Genomic DNA, 23,693 nt, shown 5'->3' on the forward strand with positions numbered 1-23,693 from the left:
GAACTGCTGATATGGTGCTAAAGAAGGGGCCCCAAAGCTCATGTCCACCTTTGGACATGACCAGAACATGTGGGTATGACTGGCAGGCCACGAGAGCTCCATTCACACCGGTCCTCCACTTCAGCAAAAAAAAACCACATGCTAATTTTGATTAGATGAGCTCTGTGTACCACTGAGTTGCATCATAGAATTTGCAATGCAGGAGGCCTTTCGGCCCATCGAGTCTGCACCGGCCCTGGGAAAGAGCACCCTACATAGGTCCACGCCTCCACCATACCCATGTAACCCCACCTAACCTTTTTGGACACCAAGGGCAATTTAGCATGGCCAATCCACCTAACCTGCACATTTTTGGACTGTGGGAGGAAATCGGAGCACCCGGAGGAAACCCACGGAGACACGGGGAGAACGTGCAGACTCCACACGGACAGTGACCCAAGCCGGGAGTCGAACCCAGGTCCCTGGCACTGTGAAGCAACAATGCTAACCACTGTGCCACCATGCCGCTCAGGCTGAGCTGTGCACAAGGATGTGAAATGTACCTATAAAAGGGCCTCATTCCACACATCCTCATCGAAGATGGGTCCCAACTCCTCCCAATTTGCCTTCACCCGATTAAACGCTGCTGATTCTGATGAGATGGTCTGCTCAGATATTTGAGATCTCCATCCTCCCTCCCCCAACCGCAAGATTGCCTCCAACAGGGAGGATTGTAGTGCTAACTGGAAAGCCGGGCAAATCCCACAAATTAAGTCACGCAATTGAAAGTATCGGAAGATGCCCCTGCTAGTTGGAATTTTGCCGACAGCTCCTCCCATTTGGTGAACTGTTCCTCGATAAACAGGTCTCTACAGGTCTTGAAGGTATTCTAGCCTCTTCTACAAGTCTAATCCAAACCCGATGGCGCAAACAAATGTTTACTGCATACGTGAGCCAATAGGGGCTGTTTAGCACAGGGCTAAATCGCTGGCTTTGAAAGCAGACCAAGGTAGGCCAGCAGCACGGTTCAATTCCCGTATCAGCCTCCCCGAACAGGCGTCGGAATGTGGCGGCTAGGGGCTTTTCACAGTAATTTCATTTGAAGCCTACTTGCGACAATAAGCGATTTTCATTTCATTTTCATTCATTTCATAATGACATGGTACTCTGCTTGTAATGTTGTCCGAGCTGCCTCAATATCTTCAAAATAGAAATCACCACCAGTTCGAGCTATACTTCGCTGGGGGGAATGGGACTGGCGCAGTCACTAGAGCCCAGAAGCTTGATCCTTTTCACAAACCTGCTTCCATTCTTCCCCATATGTATCAGATTCCCTATACAACCCAAACACCTTCTCCACATTGGCCACCCAATAATACACAAGGAAATTGGGTAGAGCCAAGTTCCCTGATTGCCGGCCCCTCTGGAGGTACAACCTGCAAATTCTTGGTGCCTTACGCACTCATGTAAGGAATTGACTAGCTTGTTCACCGTTGCAAATAATAATTTAGCAAGAAAAACAGGGGGACATTGAAACAAAAATAGGAACCTCAGCAGAATATTCATCTTGATCGTCTGATTCTACCCACTAGGGATAATGGGAGGCTACCCCACCTCCAAATCGGATCCCACCCCACCCAACAGACTTGTAAAGTTTAACTTACGAAGCCTAGGGAGGGGTTAAATGGTGAGTAGCTTGGAAGGGAATTTCTAGGTGATGGTGTTCCTATGACTCTGCTGCCCTTGCCCTTCTAGATGGTAATAGTCAGGATTTTGGAGAGTGCTGTCAAAGGAGCCTTGGTGAGTTTCTGTTCTGCATCTTGGAGATGGTACACACTGCTGCCACTGTGTGCCAGGTGGTGGAAGGAGTGACTGTTTGTGGAAGCGGTGCCAATTAAGTGCACTGCTTTATCCAGGATGGTATCGAGCTTCAAGTGTTGTTGGAGCTGCACTCAGCCAGGCAAGTGGAGAGTATTCCACTCCTGACTGGTGCCTTATATTTGGCACACCGCCATTGGGGAATCTGGAGGAGTGTTATTCCCGGCAGCATTCCTAGCTCTTGTAGCCACAATATTTATATGGCTAGTCCAATTCAGTTTCTGGTCAATGGTAATCTCCAAAATGTTCATAATGGGGGATTCAGCGATGATGATGCCATTGAATGTCATGGGGCAATTCTCTTGTTGGAAATGGTCATTTGTGTGGCACGAATATTACTTGCCACATGTCAGCCCAAGCCTGGATGTTGCATCACTGCATCAGAGTTATTGCAAGTTGTGCTCATCAGTGAACATCCCCACTTCGGTTTTTCTGATGGAAGGAAGGTCATTGATGAAGATGGTTGGGGCCTCAGACACGACCCCAAGGAACTCTTATAAGTGATGACCTGGAACGGAGATGATTGGTCTCCGACTACCAAAACCATCTTCCTTTGTGCTAGTATGACTCCAACTAGAGAGCTTTTCCCAATTCCTACCGACTCCTGTTTTGCTAGGGCTGCTTGGCGTCATACTTGGTCTAACGCTGCCTCAATGTCAAGGACAGTCACTTCTGAAATTCAGTTATGTCCATATCTTAACCAAGGCTGTAACAAGATCACGAGCCGAGTGACTTGGACAGAGTTTTTCTTATACGAAAACCAGACGGTCACGTCGTTTTTATGTGAATTAGGAGAATAGAAAGTTGGTTGTGACAATATAGTAATTAATCCCATCAAAAGGGTCCAATTACACCATAAGGAGTGTAATTCAAACAGTTTCTAACAGTTATCTGACATGGGTATCATCTTAATAATATTTCAGGAAAGTTTAATGGGGAGGGGCAAAGGCTTTGTACAATATCCACCAGAACTGAAAAAAATTGTTTAAGTATAGTGTTTTTCCCTTCTAGGAAACACTGCAAGCCATATAAAACTGGGTAGAGTCCTACAAGGAGTTGAAGAATGAGGAGAGGCACTTGGTGCAGTGCTGCAACACTAAACCAGTCTTAGCGCAGTGCAAATTACTCCCCCTCCCTCCTGCAATACAATCGATGTAGCTCCCATTCACAGAGTTTACAGGGAGTTTCTTGTTTCTGAACGGTGATATGGAAGGTAGTGCTGCCCATGCTATTGCAGTGGAAAAATTATTCAACATTTTGCAGCAGTGCAATACAACGGAGTGGTTTGTTAGGCCATTTTGTAGGTCAACTAAGAGACAACCATGTTGCTGTGGATCTAGAATCACATTTAGGCCAAAGCAAGCAGAGCAGAATTTCTTCCCAAAATGAACATTAGAGAACCAGCTGAGTTTTTACAACAATCAGTAATACTTGCCATTGGCCACTTACTGAGACTAACATTATACTCCAGATTTTTATTATTTGTAGTTAAATTCCACCATCTGCCATGGTGGGTTTTGAACCCTTGTCCCCATACCTTCGCTCGGGCCTCTGGATTGCTTGTGTACTTCTTTCCACCCTTTTTGCCTAGCCTTGGTGAAGAGTTCCAAATGCATAACATGTATTTTGAGCCTTAAAGGCCCAGAAATACAGCCATTTACTTTTAATTGTTCAGCAGTATCTTAAATTTGGGCACATCTTTGGAAACTGAAATAGCTAGACTTTCCACATCCAGATGAGGTTAGCTTGTGATCCAAAGGGCGCAAAGAGCTTGTGATAATGTTTTAAATGGGCTAACTCTGGAAATTATGAACACTTAAAAACTTCTGGCCAGCTTTGCTGCTGTATTTGGGCGGTTATACCAAGATTGCAAAATCTTGCACAATACACTTATGAAACAGAATAAAAAGATTTGTGTAGAGATGGTTGGGGCTCCGAAGTGTTGGCCATTCCTAAAGAGGATCCAGTACATCTTACCTAGGCATCAAGTTCCCTTCTCTCAAGAGTGTTTGCACCTTTAAGAATCAGAAATTCTTAAGCATATTTATCGTTCCCAGTTATAATCAAAACTGACTTGAGCAGCTGCCTAGTTCTTGAACGGAAACTGCAGTCAGGTATTCAGATTTGAAATTAAACAAAATTACCATGATGGCCTTGAACACTCACTGGAGTAATAAAAACTAAGTGTATCAAATTAATCTCAGCCCACAAGTAGTCTTTCAGTCACAACTTTGAAACACAAATGTTTTCCACACCAATTTATAATTCAAGTTTAGTGCGAACTAGGAACATTTAATTTAAATAATGCCAACATTTAGAAAGTTGGCGCTATTTTAAGAATGACAGTACATAACAATTCCACCAAAAAAGAGAAGCTTTTACACGGAAATCTCACACTGGATTTCAGTTATATTTTTTAGATGACTTACCCACAGATAATATGTAAATTGTAATGCAAAAATAGCTATTCCTTCATTGTCAAACGAGCCTGCTACTGAACGCGATATATAGCCCGGTACTATGGCGATGAAGCAGGCAGCAAGTAGACCTGCCCCCTGATTCCATAGTTCCTTAGTGAGAAGAAAGGTTGATATTGCTGTAAGACCACTGAACACAGGTGCTAGAAAGACACAGACATCCCGGATGTGGACTGTTATATGAAGGGTATTCAAAATCCAGTGAATACAGCCTGCTGTGACCATCAAGCCAGGATACACCTGCATGGAGAGAAAAGATAAATGTGTAAATTATATAGAAGCATTTTAAGTCTCTAACCTGCAGATTTATTTTTTAAACTGTATTAAAACATTTAAAAGCAAGCCCGTTCTTAAAACTTTACCACACAACTCCTAAAGACATTGTGAAACTGAATCTATAACAAGGACACAAACGTAATAAAACACCCGAAAGAGCTTCACAGAGGCATTCAGACTGAATGACACAGTCATGAGATATTAGAACAGATGACCAAAAGCTTGGCCGATGGGGTAGGTTTAACAAACACAGAAAGAGGTGGTGAAGCAGAGGGGTTTGGAAAAAAATTCCAGGCTCTAGTAGTTGAAGGACTAGCTGCCAAATGGTACTGGCAAAGAAAGATCAGATGAAAAGTTTTGTGGAGTTACTTGAATCATAGGAAGTCCAAATGACCAACTCTGATAACCAGCAAAATTTGGACCATAGCCATGGTTGGCAAAGGCATTGACTAGTTATTGTAAAGTGCGGTTCAACTTGTGTAAAAAATGCATACTTTCAATGCACCATTTGAGAAGCTTTCACAACAGGTTAGTGCATCTGTAAAATAACATGCTAGTTGTGACTGATATCCTCATACCAATCTCTCCAAACAACCCCACAAGATTGCTGGTTTCATTTCAGCAGTACTCATTATGACTATCTGAAGGTGACAGATGTACAAGGTTGCGTCAACTCCAACATCCATGCAACCTTCCTGCATGCCATTTAATTCTAACAACTCCACATACAGGAAGCACATCTCTAATCTCCAGTATGACTGGAAGTCAGAACAAGTTAACAGAGCTATTGCCAGATTTGGAACTGACACAAAGGGGCAGTCTTGCAAATATGTATCAGACTTCTCTTTCTAGCCTTTTATAGACTTTGCCATGTTTTTGCTGGCACATGCCAGAAAATGCCCATCGCCCTCAGTCATTTACATAGAAATGTATTCATTTGTAATCACATTTTGGGTCTCTTCTTAAAATTTCAATTTGCTTTTAATATCTTGTGAATAAAACTATATGCATTTTGAAAGATCTAAAAAATCTAAGACTTAAATACTATCAAGACAGACCTTCGACATTTCAGAAGATAAAATTAAACACGAAGCCTATGCAAGTTTTTTTTTACAGCAATGATTTTAAAACCATTACCAGTAATTTGCACATTATTGTAACATAATACAGCTCACAGTAGTTAGTGATGAGAATGTATAAATGCAAAAAAATTAGGCAGTTCAAACTTGATGATCAGTAGTGACACAACCAAACATCTGAATGAAAATACGGCTGGATGTGGCCAGATCCCAAATACCATTTTGAAATTTTTCCAAGTAACATACAAGAGGATATAACACAAGGAAAATCCAGTACAGCAACAGGACACAGTTGAGTTCATTATCCTCAAGTTACAGATTTTGACCGAGTCACCACAGGGAAATACTGAATCAAAGTCAGCTGACACCCTACTTGACAGTGATCTTCATTGGGATGTCCACATTCACATACAGGTTCAGAGCAGTAGCAGAGTCCTATTATATATATATATATATATATATATATACACAATGGCTGAGAGAGAGAGAGCAGTAGACAGTGGTTAATGTGAAAACATCCATTCACAAGAGATCTGATAAAATATGAAGTGGAGATGCTGGCGTTGGACTGGGGTGAGCACAGTAAGAAGTCTTACAACACCAGGTTAAAGTGCAACAGGTTTGTTTCGATGTCACTAGCTTTCGGAGCGCTGCTCCTCACCCGAGGAAGGAGCAGCGCTCCGAAAGCTAGTGACATCGAAACAAACCTGTTGGACTTTAACCTGGTGTTGTAAGACTTCTTACTATAAAATATGAAGACAGTGGGATGTAAAGTGGTCTAAAGTCCCAGGGCTTTTGCTGCCTCCTAAAGTTTAGAAATTCAAAACCTCAAGATACACAATTACTTCCAGCTCTAGCTTATTCTTTTCATGGTCAGCTTCAACAGGTCCTGTTATGGTCTTTAACCTAGGCACGTCAGTTAAAAATAATTGGTTCCTGCACTTCACGGACGTAAAAACCCAGCACTAAGCACACATTTGCACTTGGATCTGTCTCTGCTTCAAAGGAATCAGACTTGACAGATGTTGGCATTTAACGAAAACTTCCAAATTCAGTTACATGCTCCATATTACTTCCATTCTGCTGTGTGCTCTGTTTCACAGAGACATGACTCACCCCCGCCTCACCGGAATGTGCAATACAACCTGAAAGCTTCTCAATTCATCGGGCGGACCGCACTGCGTTATCAGGCAAAGCGAAGGGTGGAGGGGATTTGCCTCATCAACTCCTACTGGTGCTTGGATGTGGCGACCCACTGTTCCCCAGACCTGGGATAACTGACAGTGAAGTGCCACCCATACTATCTTCCACATGAGTTCACTTCTGCCATTATCACAGCGGTCTACGTCCCACCCCAGGCAGAAGTGAAGGCGGCACTGGACGAACTGTACACAGTTATAAACAACTACGAAACAGAACACCCGGAGGACTTGTTCATCGTTGCTGGGGACTTCAACAAGGCCAACCTCAAGAGTGCACTACCAAAATTCCACCTGCACATCTCCTGTCCCACCGGAGGCGACAACACTCTTGACCACTGCTACTCAAAAATCAAGGGCGCCGACCGTTCCATCCCCCGACCGCACTTTGGAAAATCAGACCATAAGACGGTGCTCCTTCTCCCGGCATAGGCGCAGAAACTCAAGCGGGAGAATCGAGCTAAGAAGGTCTTGCAGTGCTGCTCCGAGGAAACAGAAGAGCTCCTACGAGACTGCTTAGAGACAGTGGACTGGTCCCTATTTAAGAACCCAGTGACCAACTTAAATGAGTATGCCACCACTATCACAGACTTCATCAGCAAATGTGTGGACGACTGCATGCCAAAGAAAGCAGTACGTACGCTCCCCAACCGGAAACCATAGCTCAATCGCGTGATTGACTCCCTACTAAAGGACAGGTCTGAGGCGTTTAAGTCAGGCGACCCTGACCTATACAAGAAATCCAAGTACGACCTCCGCAAAGCCATCAGAGATGCCAGGAAAGATCAGACCAAGCTAGTCACAGACTAGTGTTACAGACTCTTGGCGGTTGTGGAAAGGTCTAAACAACATAATGGGCTACAAAGCAAAGCCAAGCAGTATCTCCAGCAGCAGCACATCCCTCCCCGATGAACTCAATGCATTCTATGCTCGGTTCAAGCAGGAAACCCAACAATCCGCTGTCGAGTGCCCCAGCAGCCATAACACACCCATACCCACCATCACAGCTTCTGGAGTAAGATCGGCCTTCCTGAAAGTGAACTCTCGGAAGGCGACGGGTCCAGACGGGATCCCTGGTCGTGCACTCGACTCTGCGCGAACCAGTTGGCTGGTGTGTTCGTGGACATCTTTAACCTGTCCATACTCCGCTCCGGGGTCCCCACCTGCTTCAAGAAGACCACCATCATACACGGTGCCAAAGAAGAACCAGGCAACATTCCTCACTGTCCGGTGGCCCTGACTTCAGTCATAATGAAGTGCTTTGAGAGGTTGGTCATGAAGCACATTATCTCCATACTCCCAGAACGCCTTGACCCACTGCAATCTGCATACCACCGCAACCGGTCCACAGCAGAAGCCATCTCCCTGGCCCCACGCTCATCCCTAGAGCATCTCGACAACAAGGACTCTTACATCAGTCTCCTATTTATTGACTACAGCTCAGCCTTCAACACCAGAATCCCAGCCAAGCTCATATCAAAATGGCCAAAACCTAGGACTTGGCTCCTCAATCTGCAAATGGATCCTCGACTTTCTGCCCCACAGACCACAATCAGTAAGAATAAACACACCTCCTCCACAACAGTTCCCAAAACCGGGGCCCCGCAAGGCTGCGTACCTAGCTCCCTACTGCACTCCCTATACACACGCGACTGCGTGGCAAAAGTTGCCATCAACAAGTTTACTGGCGATACGACCATAGTTCGCCGGATCTCGAATAATGATGAGTCAGAATATAGGAGGGAGATAGAGAACCTAGTGGAGTGGTGCAGAGAACCTAGTGGAGTGGTGCAGTGACAACAATCTATCTCTCAATGGCAGCAAAACTAAAGAGCTGGTCATTGACTTCAGGAAGCAAAGTATTGTACACACCCCTATCAGCATCAACGGGGCAGAGGTTAGCAGCTTCAAATTCCTAAAGGTACACATCTCCAAAAATCTGTTCTGGTCCACTCACGCCTACACCACCACCAAGAAAGCACAACAGCGCTTATGCTTCCTCAGGAAACTAAGGAAATTCGGCATGTCCACATTAATTCTTACCAACGTTTACAGATGCACCATAGAAAGCATCCTATTGGGCTGCATCACAGCCTGGTATGGCAACGGCTCGGCCCAAGACCGCAAGAAACTTCAGAGAGTTGTGAACACCACCCAGTCCATCACACGAACCTGCCTCCCATCCATTGACTCCATCTACACATTCCGCTGCCTGGGGAAAGCGGGCAGCATAATCAAAGACCCCTCCCACCCGGCTTACTCGCTCTTCCAACTTCTTCCATCGGACAGGAGATACCAGACTCCTAAATGACTATCTTATGGACCGACATGATTAACACGATACCCCTGTATGCTTTGTAGCCATTTCAGGTGGCCACCTACAAAGGACCATGGGAATTATGGCCAACCCAGGACTCGGACACACTCAAAGCTTGTGTGTGTATTTGCAACCCAGATAGCTAGACTTGATCGAAACCCCCGCTCATTTGCATTCTAATGGCCCATTTCCCCAGAACAAAAGAACTGCACTCGGGTAACCAATACAGATACAAACTAATTGGCGCCACTCCCTTTACTCAGGGAGCCCAAGCAGCCATGGTCAATGAGCGCTAAGGACACGCCCAGCCATCAAGGCACCCGCCCCTTTATTGGCCAAAATCGAAGGTAGTGATCGAAACCTGTCGAATTATTCGGTCCAAGTTAAGGACTGCCCCAAAGAGCGTGAAATCCCAGAGGGATAAGAAGAGACACAGCCATGTGCTCAGTCTCTCTTGGATCCGGCCTATGCCAACCCAAGTGCAGCATAACGACCAGACAGACAAGTTCAAGACCAATGATCGCTACCAGACGGATGAGCCCAGCAGAAACAGAGCCACTTCTTCCATCCAGCCACGCAAGATCCGGACAAAGACCTTGTCCATCTGCATAGAGCCGGTTGCCCTGAAGTTAAGTATAGGTCATTGGAGTAGGAAATTAGTTTTAAATTTAAAGTCAACAACAATAACAATCTTTATTAGTGTCACAAGTAGGTTTACATTAACACGGCAATGAAGTTACTGTGAAAAGCCCCTTGTCACCACATTTCGGCGCCTGTTCGGGTACAAGGAGGGAGAATTCAGAATGTCTAATTCACCTAACAGCACGTCTTTCGGAGGAAACCGGAGCATCCTGAGGAAACCCACGCAGACACGGGGAGAACGTGCAGACTCCACACAGACAGTGACCCAAGCCAGGAATCAAACCTGGAACTGTGAAGCAACAGTGCTAACCACTGTGATACCGTGCCGCCACAAATTCCTATAGACTGGAACTTTGCCCAATTTGCCTCTTCTCCCCGTTTCTGGATTTGTTTTCCAAGAACACTGCAAACATAAATGTCCTGACCTACAGCAATTTGGGAGACATGACAATTGTTAAATTATCAGGACAAAAAAAATTGAAAAAGATAAAACCGAAGAAGAGCAGAGAAAGAAGGGTGGAGGGATAGTGAAATCAGGTGTGCAGGATGGAACTAAGAAACATAAAGGAAACATGGACACATTGGAGAATTTTGTCAACTGGTTTGACACAATCACATCACTTTGGAAACAAAATGAAGATTTAAAATCATCTTGGTTACTCGCACTGCTCTTCTGATTCGGTCCTGTTCAACCGGCAAGGGCACAGTGTCTTACCACCTGGTCCAACCCTTGTACCTCCTTCCAGAGTCTCCCTTTGTGGACTGCGTCCAAATTACTGCTGCCGCGTTGTGCATGGACCTACTTGAGCTCTTCTCTTCAACAAAAACTTGTGCGCACATAGAGGCCCCAACTCGGATTGACTCTGACCGGATGGCATCCCTTGATGGACTAGCTATCTTAGCTGGGACATGTCCCGATTCAAGGGCTTGATTGGCATACTATCAAATTGTTTTCTACAATTATGGATATTTTTTGTGGATCTCCTGAAACCTCCGAGAACCTCTGCCTTGGAACATCACCAAGCCAAAGGAGATTTCTGAAGTATGGCTTAGATATACCCCCGTATAACTACCATATCTGGTTTTAACGTCCTTTAGGGAAGGAAATCCGCCATCCTTACCTGATCTGACCTAGATGTGACTCCAGACCCACAGCAGTGTGGTCAATTTTTAACTGCCCTCCAAAATGACCTACCAAGTCACTCAGTTCAAAGGCAATTAGGGATGGGCAATAAATGCTGGTCTAGCCAGCGACGCCCAGATCCCATGAACAAATTAAAGAAAAACTGATTCATGGCAGCACAGTGGCGCAGTGGGTTAGCACTGTGGCCTCACAGCACCAAGGTCCCAGGTTCGATCCTGGCTCTGGGTTACTGTCCGTGTAGTGTTTGCACATTCTCCCAGTGTTTGCGTGGGTTTCGCCCCCACAACCCAAAAATGTGCAAGCTAGGTGGATTGGCCAGGCTAAATTGCCCCTAATTGGAAAAAATGAATTGGGTACTCTATATTTTAAAAAAAAAAGAAAAACTGATTCCAATACAAAGGTTGTAAGGAAGCAGCGAATGAGGAACTATTGCTTCTACTTGGCCTATAGTGTGTTTTAGTGCAACTCTGCCTCACCAATATGGTGGATAAGCAAATCTCAAAGATATTAGGGCAGCACGGTAGAACAGTGGTTAGCACTGTTGCTTCACAGCGTCAGGGTCCCAGGTTTGATCCCCGGCTTGGGTTACTGTCTGTGCGGAGTCTGTACGTTTTTCCCCATGTCTGCATGCGTTTCAGTTTCCTCCCACAAGTCCTGAAAGACCTGCTTGTTAGGTGAATTTGACATTCCGAATTCTCCTGAACAGGTGCCGGAGTGTGGCGACTAGGGGATTTTCACAGTAAGTTCTTTGCAGTGTTAATGCAAGCCTACTTGTGATACTAATAAAGATTATATTAAATTAATGTTTCGTATACTATCTGTTCCTTTGTGGACTTCACTGAAATAGTTTAATTACTAAAAAGATTCTGGAAGCGAGTCTTGGTCTCCAAAGATTAAAGCAGGAATCCACTACATTGTCATTTTCTGTAGCAAGAATTTTGAGCTTCCACACCATCATTAATCTTTTCTACCTAGCCACCCGACAAAAAAAATTAAACTCTGCCTTCAGACTGAAACTGCACTCTACTTTGACTTTTGCCCTTCTGCTTCAGCGCCGCACAACCTGGGCCATGTTGCCATGCCAGAAATTCATTAACTTCTGGTCTCTGGTCCTTATGCCTACTGTGCTTGGTTTCCAAGAATAGCTGCTTTGACATCCTTCACTGCAGGCCTGTCAAATGCCATTAAAATAAATTTATAAAAAATTAACCTACCAACAGCAACATCATAGGTAATTTACCAGTTCTCTACTTAAAACATATTGATCAAAATGACCTCAAAATACCATTTCTGATGTTGCTCTTTCCCTCCCCAAACCACTAAGTGCAACGCCTGCACTTGTGTCATGGGAGTGTATCTTTAAGAAATTGGTGTTTCTCAAATAGCTGCAGTGATGTCATTGTGTGGGTGGAGTTGGAATGTGATTCTATCTTTTACTTTCGTTTTGAGCTGGGAGCTGCAGTGCCTCTTAGTTTTGTTTCCAGTTGAAAGCTGTATTCAGTCCAAAGATGTGGGTTAGGTGGATTGGCCATGCTAAATTGCCCTTAGTGTCCACAAAGGTTAAGTGGGGGTTACTGGGTTACGGGAATAGGGTAGATACGTGGGCTTGAGTAGGGTGCTCTTTGTAAGGGCTGGTGCAGACTCGATGGGCCGAATGGCCTCCTTTTGCACTGTAAATTCTAAGATTCTGTGATTCAGACTACAAGGATGTTGTAGTCTCTCTCTCTGTTGGTTAAAAAGGTGTCTCCAGATCACTTGATGATTTCAAAGTACTACCTGTTTCTGTAGAGATTTCAAACCTGCTGTCTTTGTTAAAAAAGGTATTTTGGCTTATGGATTTGTTAGGAAAGTTATTAAGGGGTTACCTATAGAGTTTTGTATCTGTGGGGATTATCGGTGTTGGTAGTTGATAAACTATTTACTGTGTACTTATAAAGTGTTAACTGAATTCATAGAATAAACATTGTTTTGTTTTTAAAATACTTAAGGTCTCTGTTGCATCACACCTATAAAGTGGGCCCTTGTGCTCCCCATAACCAAAATCTATTAAAAGTTGTGGGTCAGGTGAACACAATGATTTACTTTGGTGTTCTCTAAACCCTGGCCCATAACACTTCCAATTGGTGGTTCAATTTCGCTATACCCAAAAATGTAACAGCAGTCATAATAAAACACTTTAATTCATCAGCTTCTATTAATTAGCATGAATTTTTAAGTGTCTGTACTCTTACCGTTCCTCCGACTATCCTTCCCAGAGGATACCATGCTCTTTCATCAAACCAGTTTAGAAAATCATAGAACCCATGGGATGCAAGATAATGTGTGGAACGGTAGTTAAACCTATAAAATACAAAGAAAGATTCAGTTATTAAACAATTATTTATATCTATTGAAATGACAAACTAACACTTCACAGCCTTGAAATGCATATAAGTGGGAGAATGCAAAGAGGAACAGATGCAAATTCAGCAAACACATCACTGGGAATCATATGAAATCTTCTCCAACGAGACTGCAGCACAGAAACTTATCTGTATCTATACTAACCACAGATAATACAGCCTTCAAATGTTAGTATTTGACAACAAAGAATAAAATTAAATGCCAGTTTTTCTTCGCCACGGTGGCGCAGTGGTTAGCACTGGGGGGGGGGGGTAACCATTGACCTGAAACTGAACTGGACTGGCATATAAATACAGTAACTAGAAGAGCAGGTCAAAGGCTAGGAACTATGTGGCGAGTTGACATATGGGCGATAAGGGAATAGTGTAGATGGGCTTTAGAGTGGTTTCACAGGTCGGCGCAACATCGAGGGCCGAAGGGCCTGTACTGCGCTGTAATGTTCTATGTTCTAACTCGCCTCCTGACTCCCCAATCCCTTTCCACCATCTACAAAGCACAAGTCAGGAATGCAATGCAATACTCTGCACTTGCCTGGAAGAGTGCAGCTCCAACAACATTTAGAGAAGCTCAACACCACCCAGTATAAAGCAGTGCACCCCCTCCCTAACAGCACTGTGGGTGTACCTACACCACAGGGACTACAGTGTTTTATGGTGGCAGCTCATCAACACCTTCTCAAGGGCAATTAGGGATGGGCAATAAATGATGTCCTTGCCAGCAAAGCCCATTTCCCATAAATGAATTAAAAACCATTCTAGGATCTGTTAACTGAATGGTGAGCAGTATGTTATACCTAGAGGGTGTGCTCTAACTACAAACGTGCACAGTAAGAAGTCTTACAACATCAGGTTAAAGTCCAACAGGTTTGTTTCAAATCACTAGCTTTCAGAGCACTGATCCTTCCTTAGGGAACTTTCAAGCGGTTATTGGATAGGCACATGAAGCACACCAGAATGATGGAGTGGGATAGCTCGATCTTGGTTTCGGACAATGCTCGGCACAACATCGAGGGCCGAAGGGCCTGTTCTGTGCTGTTCTATTTGTCCATTCAACCCCATCTCAGCTTAGAACACTTTTCACTACTAACGTATTTGTGTTTTACTAATCTTAAAGATCCTCTTGCTTTATGGAATATATTAAAGCAAGCAATGAGCGAGCAGGCAATGAGCGAAGAATTGAAAATCTTACCGAAGAAACAACTTATTCAATTCACTGAATCTCACAATTACTTTTAAAGTGTAATAATGAATCTACAAAACCAGGTTGCCAGGATGCATTACACTATGAAGATTACTTTGACATTCTAAAGGAGGAATCCAAAGCATTTACAAAGATAGGCTTAACAAGAACAAGTGATAACTGATGAGTTATCCCACACTGGCTACGAAAAGAGAAAACAATTTTTTTGGGGAGGGAATCTCTTGCAGGAACAAAATAAAACTAATTAGAATACCCACGGGTATGATACGAGGCAAAAGAGCAGTCGTTTTGTAGTGTTCTTCATCTGGCGCAGCCTCTACTTTTCTCATTGGAGGTCCAACAGCACATTTGTTTTTAAAATTCCAGGACCAATTAATGAATCTTTAACATGCAAATTAAAAGCAAATTCTTGAGAACTTATTCGGAAACCAAAGCTCCATGGGGAGCTTCATCCAAAAGGATAAACTCCAATGACATCAAAATCTTGCTTCCTGGTGGTAGATAGTTTACTTAATAAATGCCCAAGGAATAAGTATTTGCAAAATGGGTCCTTAAACAAAGGGATGGAAAATTGAGAGGTTCTTTTGAAACACTAGAGAATTGTTTTACCGAGGAGATAAATTACAGGTACTGCACCCCTTATCCAGAAGGAATCAAAAAGTAGTCGCATTTAAAGCCGACGCCCTGGTAGCAATTTGAATAAAGTCCTTTTATTCTTTATTTTTCATACTTATTTTCTGTATTATAGGCAGAGGAACCAAAATCTGTAAAAAACCCAAATTCGCACATGTCTGAGAATATAGTGTCAGGGTACCTGTATGTTGATTTCCTATTAATGCATTTGATACAAATTATTTATTCTAAAAGGGAAGATTCACTGGATTTGAATGAAAAAAAGTTCAGACTAGCTATTAGGTGAATTAAAACAATACATCAGCAGTGATTCTATGGGTGAAGACGAGAACAGTCTGCATCCTCCAGAGTTCCTACACTGTCTAACTTCAATGTACATGCCACAGAACCTGGACTCAAGGAAGGAGCATTTATAATGTTACTACAAAGTATGAATCCTAATCAAGGACTCTGTAAAGGAAGATTGATAGTTAGGAAGCTGTTTTCTTTGGAGGATAGAAAACACATAACAAGTGCATTTCAAGAAAACAAAAGTGTTCTTTTCCTCAAAACGGTATTGGGTCCATCAAATGCAGAACTACTTTTCCAATTCTGGAAGAGGTTCGAATTAGATTTTGGCAATGGTAATAATCATTGTCTTCATGTTAAGTTTGATTTACTAGCCACCAACTCCTATCCCACTCAAGCTGACTCAAGCCATGCAAAACCTTGGCTGAACTAAAATCCACATGCAACCCATCAACAAAACAAATTATCTCCACTTCCGTCATCTTTGAACTCAAATTTTCGAATGTTAGACCATAAGACATAGGAGCGGAAGTAAGGCCACTCGGCCCATCGAGTCCACTCCACCATTCAATCATGGCTGATTTCAACTCCATTTACCCGCTCTCTCTCCATAGCCCTTAATTCCTTGAGAAATCAAGAATTTATCAACTTCTGTCTTAAAGACATTCAACGTCCCGGCCTCCACCGCCCTCTGTGGCAACAGATTCCACAGACCCACCACTCTCTGGCTGAAGAAATTTCTCCTCATCTCTGTTCTAAAGTGACTCCCTTTTATTCTAAGGCTGTGCCCCCGGGTCCTAGTCTCCCCTGCTAATGGAAACAACTTCCCTACATCCACCCTATCTAAGCCATTCATTATCTTGTAAGTTTCTATTAGATCTCCCCTCAACCTCCTAAACTCCAATGAATATAATCCCAGGATCCTCAGACGTTCATCGTATGTTAGGCCTACCATTCCTGGGATCATCCGTGTGAATCGCCGCTGGACCCGCTCCAGTGCCAGTATGTCCTTCTTGAGGTGTGGAGCCCAAAATTGCTCATAGTATTCTAAATGGGGCCTAGCCAATGCTCTATAAAGCTTCAGAAGTACATCCCTGCTTTTATATTCCAAGCCTCTTGAGATGAATGACATCATTGCATTTGCTTTCTTAATTACGGACTCAACCTGCAAGTTTACCTTTAGAGAATCCTGGACTAGGACTCCCAAGTCCCTTTGCACTTCAGCATTATGAACTTTGTCACCGTTTAGAAAATAGTCCACGCCTCTATTCTTTTTTCCAAAGTGCAAGACCTCGCACTTGGCCACGTTGAATTTCATCAGCCATTTCTTGGACCACTCTCCTAAACTGTCTAAATCTTTCTGCAGCCTCCCCACCTCCTCCATACTACCTACCCCTCCACCTATCTTTGTATCATCGGCAAACTTAGCCAGAATACCCCCAGTCCCGTCATCGAGATCGTTAATATATAAAGAGAACAGCTGTGGCCCCAACACTGAACCCTGTGGGACACCACTCGTCATTGGTTGCCATTCTGAAAAATAACCTTTTATCCCAACTCTCTGCCTTCTGCCTGACAGCCAATCGTCAATCCATGTTAGTACCTTGCCTCGAATAGCATGGGCCCTTATTTTACTCAACAGTCTCCCGTGAGGCACCTTATCAAAGGCCTTTTGGAAGTCAAGATAGATAACATCCATTGGCTCTCCTTGGTCTAACCTATTTGTTATCTCTTCAAAGAACTCTAACAGGTTGGTCAGGCACGACCTCCCCTTACTAAATCCATGCTGACTTGTCCTAATCCGACCCTGCACTTCCAAGAAGTATTCTCTACTTGTTTCTAGTCATTCATTAAGTTGCAATTTCAACCACTCCTATCCAGTTCCATTCCAATTCCCAATCACAGACTGACTTCTGTCCATCATTATGCTGTTCAAAATCCACAATCTCATCTTCAAAACCCTCCATTATGTTATCTGTATACCTCTGCCTCAAGGCATCTACATTCATTGGTCCAACTCTGGCCATTTCTTTATTACCGCCTGAACCCTTTGCACCACCATTGGTATCAGGCTTCACATTATTTCCAAAGTTCAGCGTAAACATCTTCACATCACGCTTCTCTCCACTTTTTAAAGCCTTCTTAAAATTTGTTTTAACCTGAGACTCAGTCTCAGGGCTGGTACAGAACTAACGTCATTCCATATGCAAATACAGAGAGGACTAGCAATATGTTCAGATTATGAGCGAGCCTTCGGGGCCTTCCAAGAAAAAAAAAAAAGAGAAATATCTAGAGCTACTAAAAGTAAACTACAGGCTGACAAAGGATCAGGGCACAGTCCTGGCTCTCTATTTCCATGTCACCTGCCAAACATCCAACAAAGAGGAATACAAGCTGCTCATTCAACCAGGAAAGCATTAACAGGATATCAACCAAAGTAAAGGAGGAAATTTAATCCTAGGCCTGGCGCACAGAAGAAGCAACACCCCAGCCTCTCAAGGCGTTCCTAATAGGCACCTTTAAGAAGGGACATCAAGATCCAGAGGACAACAGGATACCAGCCACAGCACCAGACCTGACCTGGCCTAGCCCAGCACCTTCTGACACACAGGACGACCTCTAGCTGGACATGTTCTTCTCCAACCTCATCCAGGGCAATGCACAGCCCCCATTTATACTGAAAAGAAGAAAAGTCCCAGCCGGGGAGACCTAATTACAGAGAAGAATAATCAAGACACCCAATAATTGGGTGTCGGATTGGAGGCGTTTACAACCGTGGACCCAGACCGTCCCCTAAACCACACTGGACCAGGATTAGTAACTGCACCCTCTTCACTCAGAAGCAAAAAAAGAGAACAGAACTCCCTCAAGGAAGAACGCCCAGACTGATATAAAAATGTCGACCATCACCCAGCACCGACCGCCATCACAGAGTGGATACGAAGAACAATCTCATGACAAAAGGGAGTAAAATTGCACAGACCACATTTCACATAATCGACTCAATATGGCTTTTGCTAGAATACGATAATAGATGACATGCGCCTCGTTCTCATGTCTTGCTCTTTCAGGAGAAAGACAATATTAAACATGGCAAAGATCAGCAGGAAACTAGAGGATTGGGAAACCTTTAAAAATCAACAGAAAGACATGAGAAAAGCTAGAAAGAAAAGAAAGGTAGATAGATTATGAGACTAAACTAGCTCCGAATATAAAAACAAATAGCAAAAGTTTCTAGAAATATATAAAACAAAAGAGTGGCGACGGTCAACATTGGTCCTTTAGAGGATGAGAAGCGGGATTTAATAATGGGAAAATGGCCAAGGCATTGAACAGGTAGTTAGTTGGTGTTGATCTTCACAGTGGAAGACACAAATAACATACCATAATTGTTGGCGAGGCGGCTATGTCAGGTGAGGACCTAGAAACGATTATCACAAAGGAGGTAGTGTTGGGCAAGTTAATGTGGCTAAAGGTAGTCAAGTCTCCTGGTCCTGATGGAACACATCCCAGGGTACTAAATGAGGTGGCGGGGGAAAATAGCAAATGCGTTTGTCGTATTTTACCAAAATTTCCTGGACTCTGGGATGGTTTCGACAAATTGGAAAACAGCAAATGTGACACCACTGTGTAAAAAAAAAAAGGAGGTAGACAAAAGGTGGGTAATTACAGGCTAATTAGCTTAACTTCTGTAGTGTGGAAAATGCTTGAATATATCATTAAGGAAGAAACAGTGAGACATTGGGATAGAAATTGTCCCATTGGGCAAACGCAGCATGGGTTCATGAAAGGCAGGTCATGTTTAACTAATTTACTGGAATTCTTTGAGGACATTACGAGCGCGGTGGGCAACGGGGAACCGGTAGATGTGGTGTACATGGATTTCGACAAGGTGCAGCACAAAAGGCTGCTGCATAAAATAAAGGTGCATGGTGTTGCAGGTCATGTATCAGCATGGTTAGAGGATTGGTTAACTAACAGAAAGTAAAGAGAGAGGATTGATTAACTAACAGAAAGTAAAGAGTGGGGATAAATGAGTGTTTTTCTGGTTGGCAATCAGTGGCTAGTGGTGTGCCTCAGGTATCAGTGTTGGGACCGCAATTGTTTACAATATACATAGATGATTTGGAATTGGGAGACCAATTGTAATGTGTAAAAGTTCACAGATGACACTAAGATGAGTGGTGGAGTGTGCAGAGGACACAGTCTGCAGAGGGATATAAATAGTTTATGTTGAGTGGGCAAGGGTCTGGCGGATACAGCACAATGTAGGTCAATGTGAGGTCATCCAGTTTGGTAGGAATAACAGCAAAATTGATTATTTGAATGGTAAAATTTGCAGCATGCAAAGGGACCTGGGTGTCCTTGTGCACGAATCACAAAAAGTTGGTTGGCAGGTGCAGCAGGTAATTAAGGAGGCAAATGGAATTTTGTCCTTCATTGCTAATGGGATGGAGTTTTTTTAATGTTGCAGCTGTATAGGGTGCTGGAGTACTGTGTACAGTTTTGGTCTCCTTACTTGAGAAAGGATATACTGGCATTGGAGAGTGTGCAGGAGATTCACTGGGTTGATTCCAGAGTTGAGGATTGGTTATGAAGAAAGACTGAATAGACTGGGACTATACTCACTGGAATTTAGAAGAATGAAGGGGGAATCTTACAGAAACATATAAAACTATGAAGGGAATAGATAAGATAGAAGTAGGGAGGTTGTTTCCACTGGCGCGTGAAATTAGAACTAGGGGACATAGCCTCAAAATAAGGCGGAGCACATTTAAGACTGTTGAGGAGAAACTTCTTCGTCCAAAGGGTTGTGAATCTGAAGCAGTTGAGGCTACCTCATTGAACGTTTTTGAGGCAAACATAGATAGATTTTTGAACAGTAAAGGAATTAAGGGTTATGGTGAGTAGGCAGGCAAATGGAGCGGAGTACACAAAAGGTTCAGCCATTATCTTGTTGAATAGCAGTGCAGGCTTTGAGGGGCCAGGTGGCCTACTCCTGCCCCTAGTAGTTCTTATATAATCACACCATAATCACAAGGGAGTAATGTCCAGGACATGAAGATTAAGTGGCAGAAGGTGTAGAGGGGACATGAGGAGGAACTTTTAAAAAAAACCAGAGGGTCGTGGTAGTCTGGAATTCGCTGCCCGAGTTGGTGGTGGAGACAGAGACCCTAAACTCTTTAAAAAAATACCTGGACCTGCACCTTAAGTGCTCTAAGCTATGGACCGGGTGCAGGAAGGTGGAATTAGAAAGGACATCTAGGTGTCCTTGGGCTGGCATGGACAAGATGGGCCAACTGTGCTGTAACCTTTCTATGATTCTATGCATTTTACAGGGAATTATGCAATTTGCAGGATTTTAGGGAGAAAACCAGGGTGCAGAAATAAATTAGCTCTTTCAAACAGCTAGCAAAGAGATGATGGGCTGAATGGTATCTTTCTGTGCTTCAAGAATCTTTAATTCTACCAATATTTCTGAAGTAGACACTATATACAAATTGCTATTGAATAAAGAATTAAAGAAATCTTAATTCATAAGCCTGGTACAATTTTAATTTTGCAATTTACATAATTTAAAATAACCAGGGCACTTCAAGTTAGACATTACCAAGGCACTGGATACACCAGGACCTAATTTTCAAATAATGCCAACTACAATTGGCTCCACCATTTTAGATTACAGGAAAGAGTGTTAATTAAATAGTGCAAATCTGCCAAAATACTATTTAACAAGGTATTTAAAACAACAGTAATTTAAAAAAATACACAAGATATCTAAAGTGCTATCCATATACATTGTGTTGCATATGACCCTGTGATTTAGTTATATTCTTTAGCTTGGGTTTGAGGCTTTTAACAATAAAAATAATGAAATACTTACCTACACTTCATTGAAAAATAGTGCTAAAGTAGAACCTTCGTGTTTAAAATGTATGTTGAGAAACCCAAATGTTTACATGGCAGACTCCAAAATGACAGTTCTGGCAATATTTAAGAAACTATGCCAAAAACTGCAATTTTTGTAAAAGGTAGTACTGCAAGAAAAAAATATTACACACGGATTCCGAAGACTTGGCAGAAAACAGCAACTACAGCCATAGAGCTGATTTTTAAATTATAGTGCCAACAAAATTTAGAAATGGCCTCCAAACCTCCAAATTACACTTTACCAAGTTTCTACATTAAGGAGGAAGGGGAGGGCATGACAGGGGAACAAAACAAAGAGAAAAATAATGGAAATGGAAGTGAAAAAGCACAGGAAAGAAAAGAAGAAAGGGAAGGGAAGAGAAAGCAGACATTTATAGTGTCAGAATAAAAGGTTGAGGGGAGTGGGGTAAGAGGGGAATGGATGGGAGGAGGAAAGATGGATGGGAGACACAGACATTGACGTCATCACAAATCTTACAAGTGAAAAGAGCATAGGGTGGTGGCAAGATGGCCTAGTGGCTAGCATTGCTGCCTCGTGGTGCCGAGGACCTGGGTTCAATCCGGCCCCCGGTCACTGTTCGTGTGGAGTTTGCAAATTCCCCCACAACCCAAAAAGATGTGCAGTGGGTGGATTGGCACACTAAATTGCTCCTTAATTGGGAATAAAAAACTTCTCTGCAACTGGATGATTCCACAGGGCATTAATCTGGTTTCAAGTCCAGAGAACATGATAAACTTATGTTTAGAGTAATTCAAGGCCATTTGTTTATTACAGAATTTTTTGGTACCAATATAATACAATACTTCACTGCATATCTACTTCTGTATATTCAAATGTCCTCATTGATATTCTAAACAAAACACAAGTAAACAATGCAAGAGCATATATCGGGCAATGCACAGTAAGGAACACAAGACCAGTATCATTTCCCATTTACAAATACCGCTTCCAATCATGTAAACTAGCCTACTTTACTCAAGCTAGACTCGTGTCGATTCCCAACATCCATGCCTGAAAGTCTAAATTTTGATTATGCACTGCTGCCTCGAATGTCCCTAAATCTGAAGAGCATATGCAATAGGAGCTCAGAAATGTGACATTTTGGGGCAGCATGGTGCTACGGTGGCTAGCACTGCTGCTGCATGGTGCAGAGGGCCCAGGTTCAATTCCGGCCCTGGCTGAGAGAGTTTGCACATTCTCCCATTGTCTGTGTGGGTCGCACCGCCAAAACCCAAAAAGTTGTGCAGGGTAGGTGGATTGGCCATGCTAAAGTGCCCCTTAATTGGAAGAATTTGGTACTCTAAATTTATTTAATCAAAATGAAATGTGACATTTATCATATACCATTGTGAAAAATTATTGTATTTATATAGCACTGTATTTCCTATATAAACAATGTCCCATACATCATCACTACTCTAATGACTGATTCTTCTATGTATTTGTTTGCTAGACAAAGTTCATGCAACATATTTTCAAAGATCCAGAAACAGTTAAGCTAATGTTGATATTTTATTTGTCTAGGTTAAATTCTGATGTTGTATTGGGAAACACTTTGCACCCAAACCTCAAGTGCCGCATATTTACTGCTACATTAAAAACTATTATTTGTATATATGCGCACACACACACACACATGTTTGCAACCTATGACAGCAGCCATGCAACCATGGGCAGCACGGTAGCGCAAGTGGATAGCACTGTGGCTTCACAGCGCCTGGGTCCCAGGTTCGATTCCCTGCCAGGTCACTGTCTGTGAGGAGTCTGCAAGTTCTCCCAGTGTCTGCGTGGGTTTCCTCCGGGTGCTCCGGTTTCCTCCCACAGTCCAACGACGTTCAGGTTAGGTGGATTGTCCATGATAAATTGCCCTTAGTGTCCAAAACGGTTAGGAGGTGTTATTGGGTTGCAGGGATGGGGTGGAAGTCAGGGCTTAGGTGGGTCGGTGCAGACTCGATGGGCCGAATGGCCTCCTTCTGCACTATGTTCTATGACAATACTGGAGACAGCGTTATTCTATTTCAATAGAAACATTAACAGATTCTTTGCATTCAAATTTCTGATTTTCTTAGAAGTCTATAGAGAAGGTCTCCTTTTTGAAAGTTATCGTTGCCATGTGGAGGCCCGACACTGGTCGAGATTGTCGGGAAGATGCACTGTGAAGCCACAGTGCTATCCACTTGCGCTACCGTGCTGCCCATGGTTGCATGGCTGCTGTCATAGGTTGCATACATGTGTGTGTGTGTGCG

The 23,693-nt window shown here is 43.2% G+C and overlaps 1 protein-coding gene across 1 annotated transcript in view; it reads right to left on the bottom strand.

Moving 5' to 3' along the window:
• stt3b (STT3 oligosaccharyltransferase complex catalytic subunit B) overlaps positions 1-23,693 on the bottom strand; it is a 170,579-nt gene that overhangs the window by 103,545 nt on the left and 43,341 nt on the right. The window contains exons 2-3 of the mRNA XM_072509758.1: positions 13,223-13,331; positions 4,287-4,574 (exon numbers count right to left, since the gene is read on the bottom strand). Of these exons, the coding sequence (XP_072365859.1) occupies positions 4,287-4,574; positions 13,223-13,331 (397 nt within the window). The remainder of the gene's footprint in view (positions 1-4,286; positions 4,575-13,222; positions 13,332-23,693) is intronic.

This window comes from Scyliorhinus torazame, chromosome 6 (assembly GCF_047496885.1).
Source record: "Scyliorhinus torazame isolate Kashiwa2021f chromosome 6, sScyTor2.1, whole genome shotgun sequence".
NCBI classification, from domain to species: Eukaryota; Metazoa; Chordata; class Chondrichthyes; order Carcharhiniformes; family Scyliorhinidae; genus Scyliorhinus; species Scyliorhinus torazame.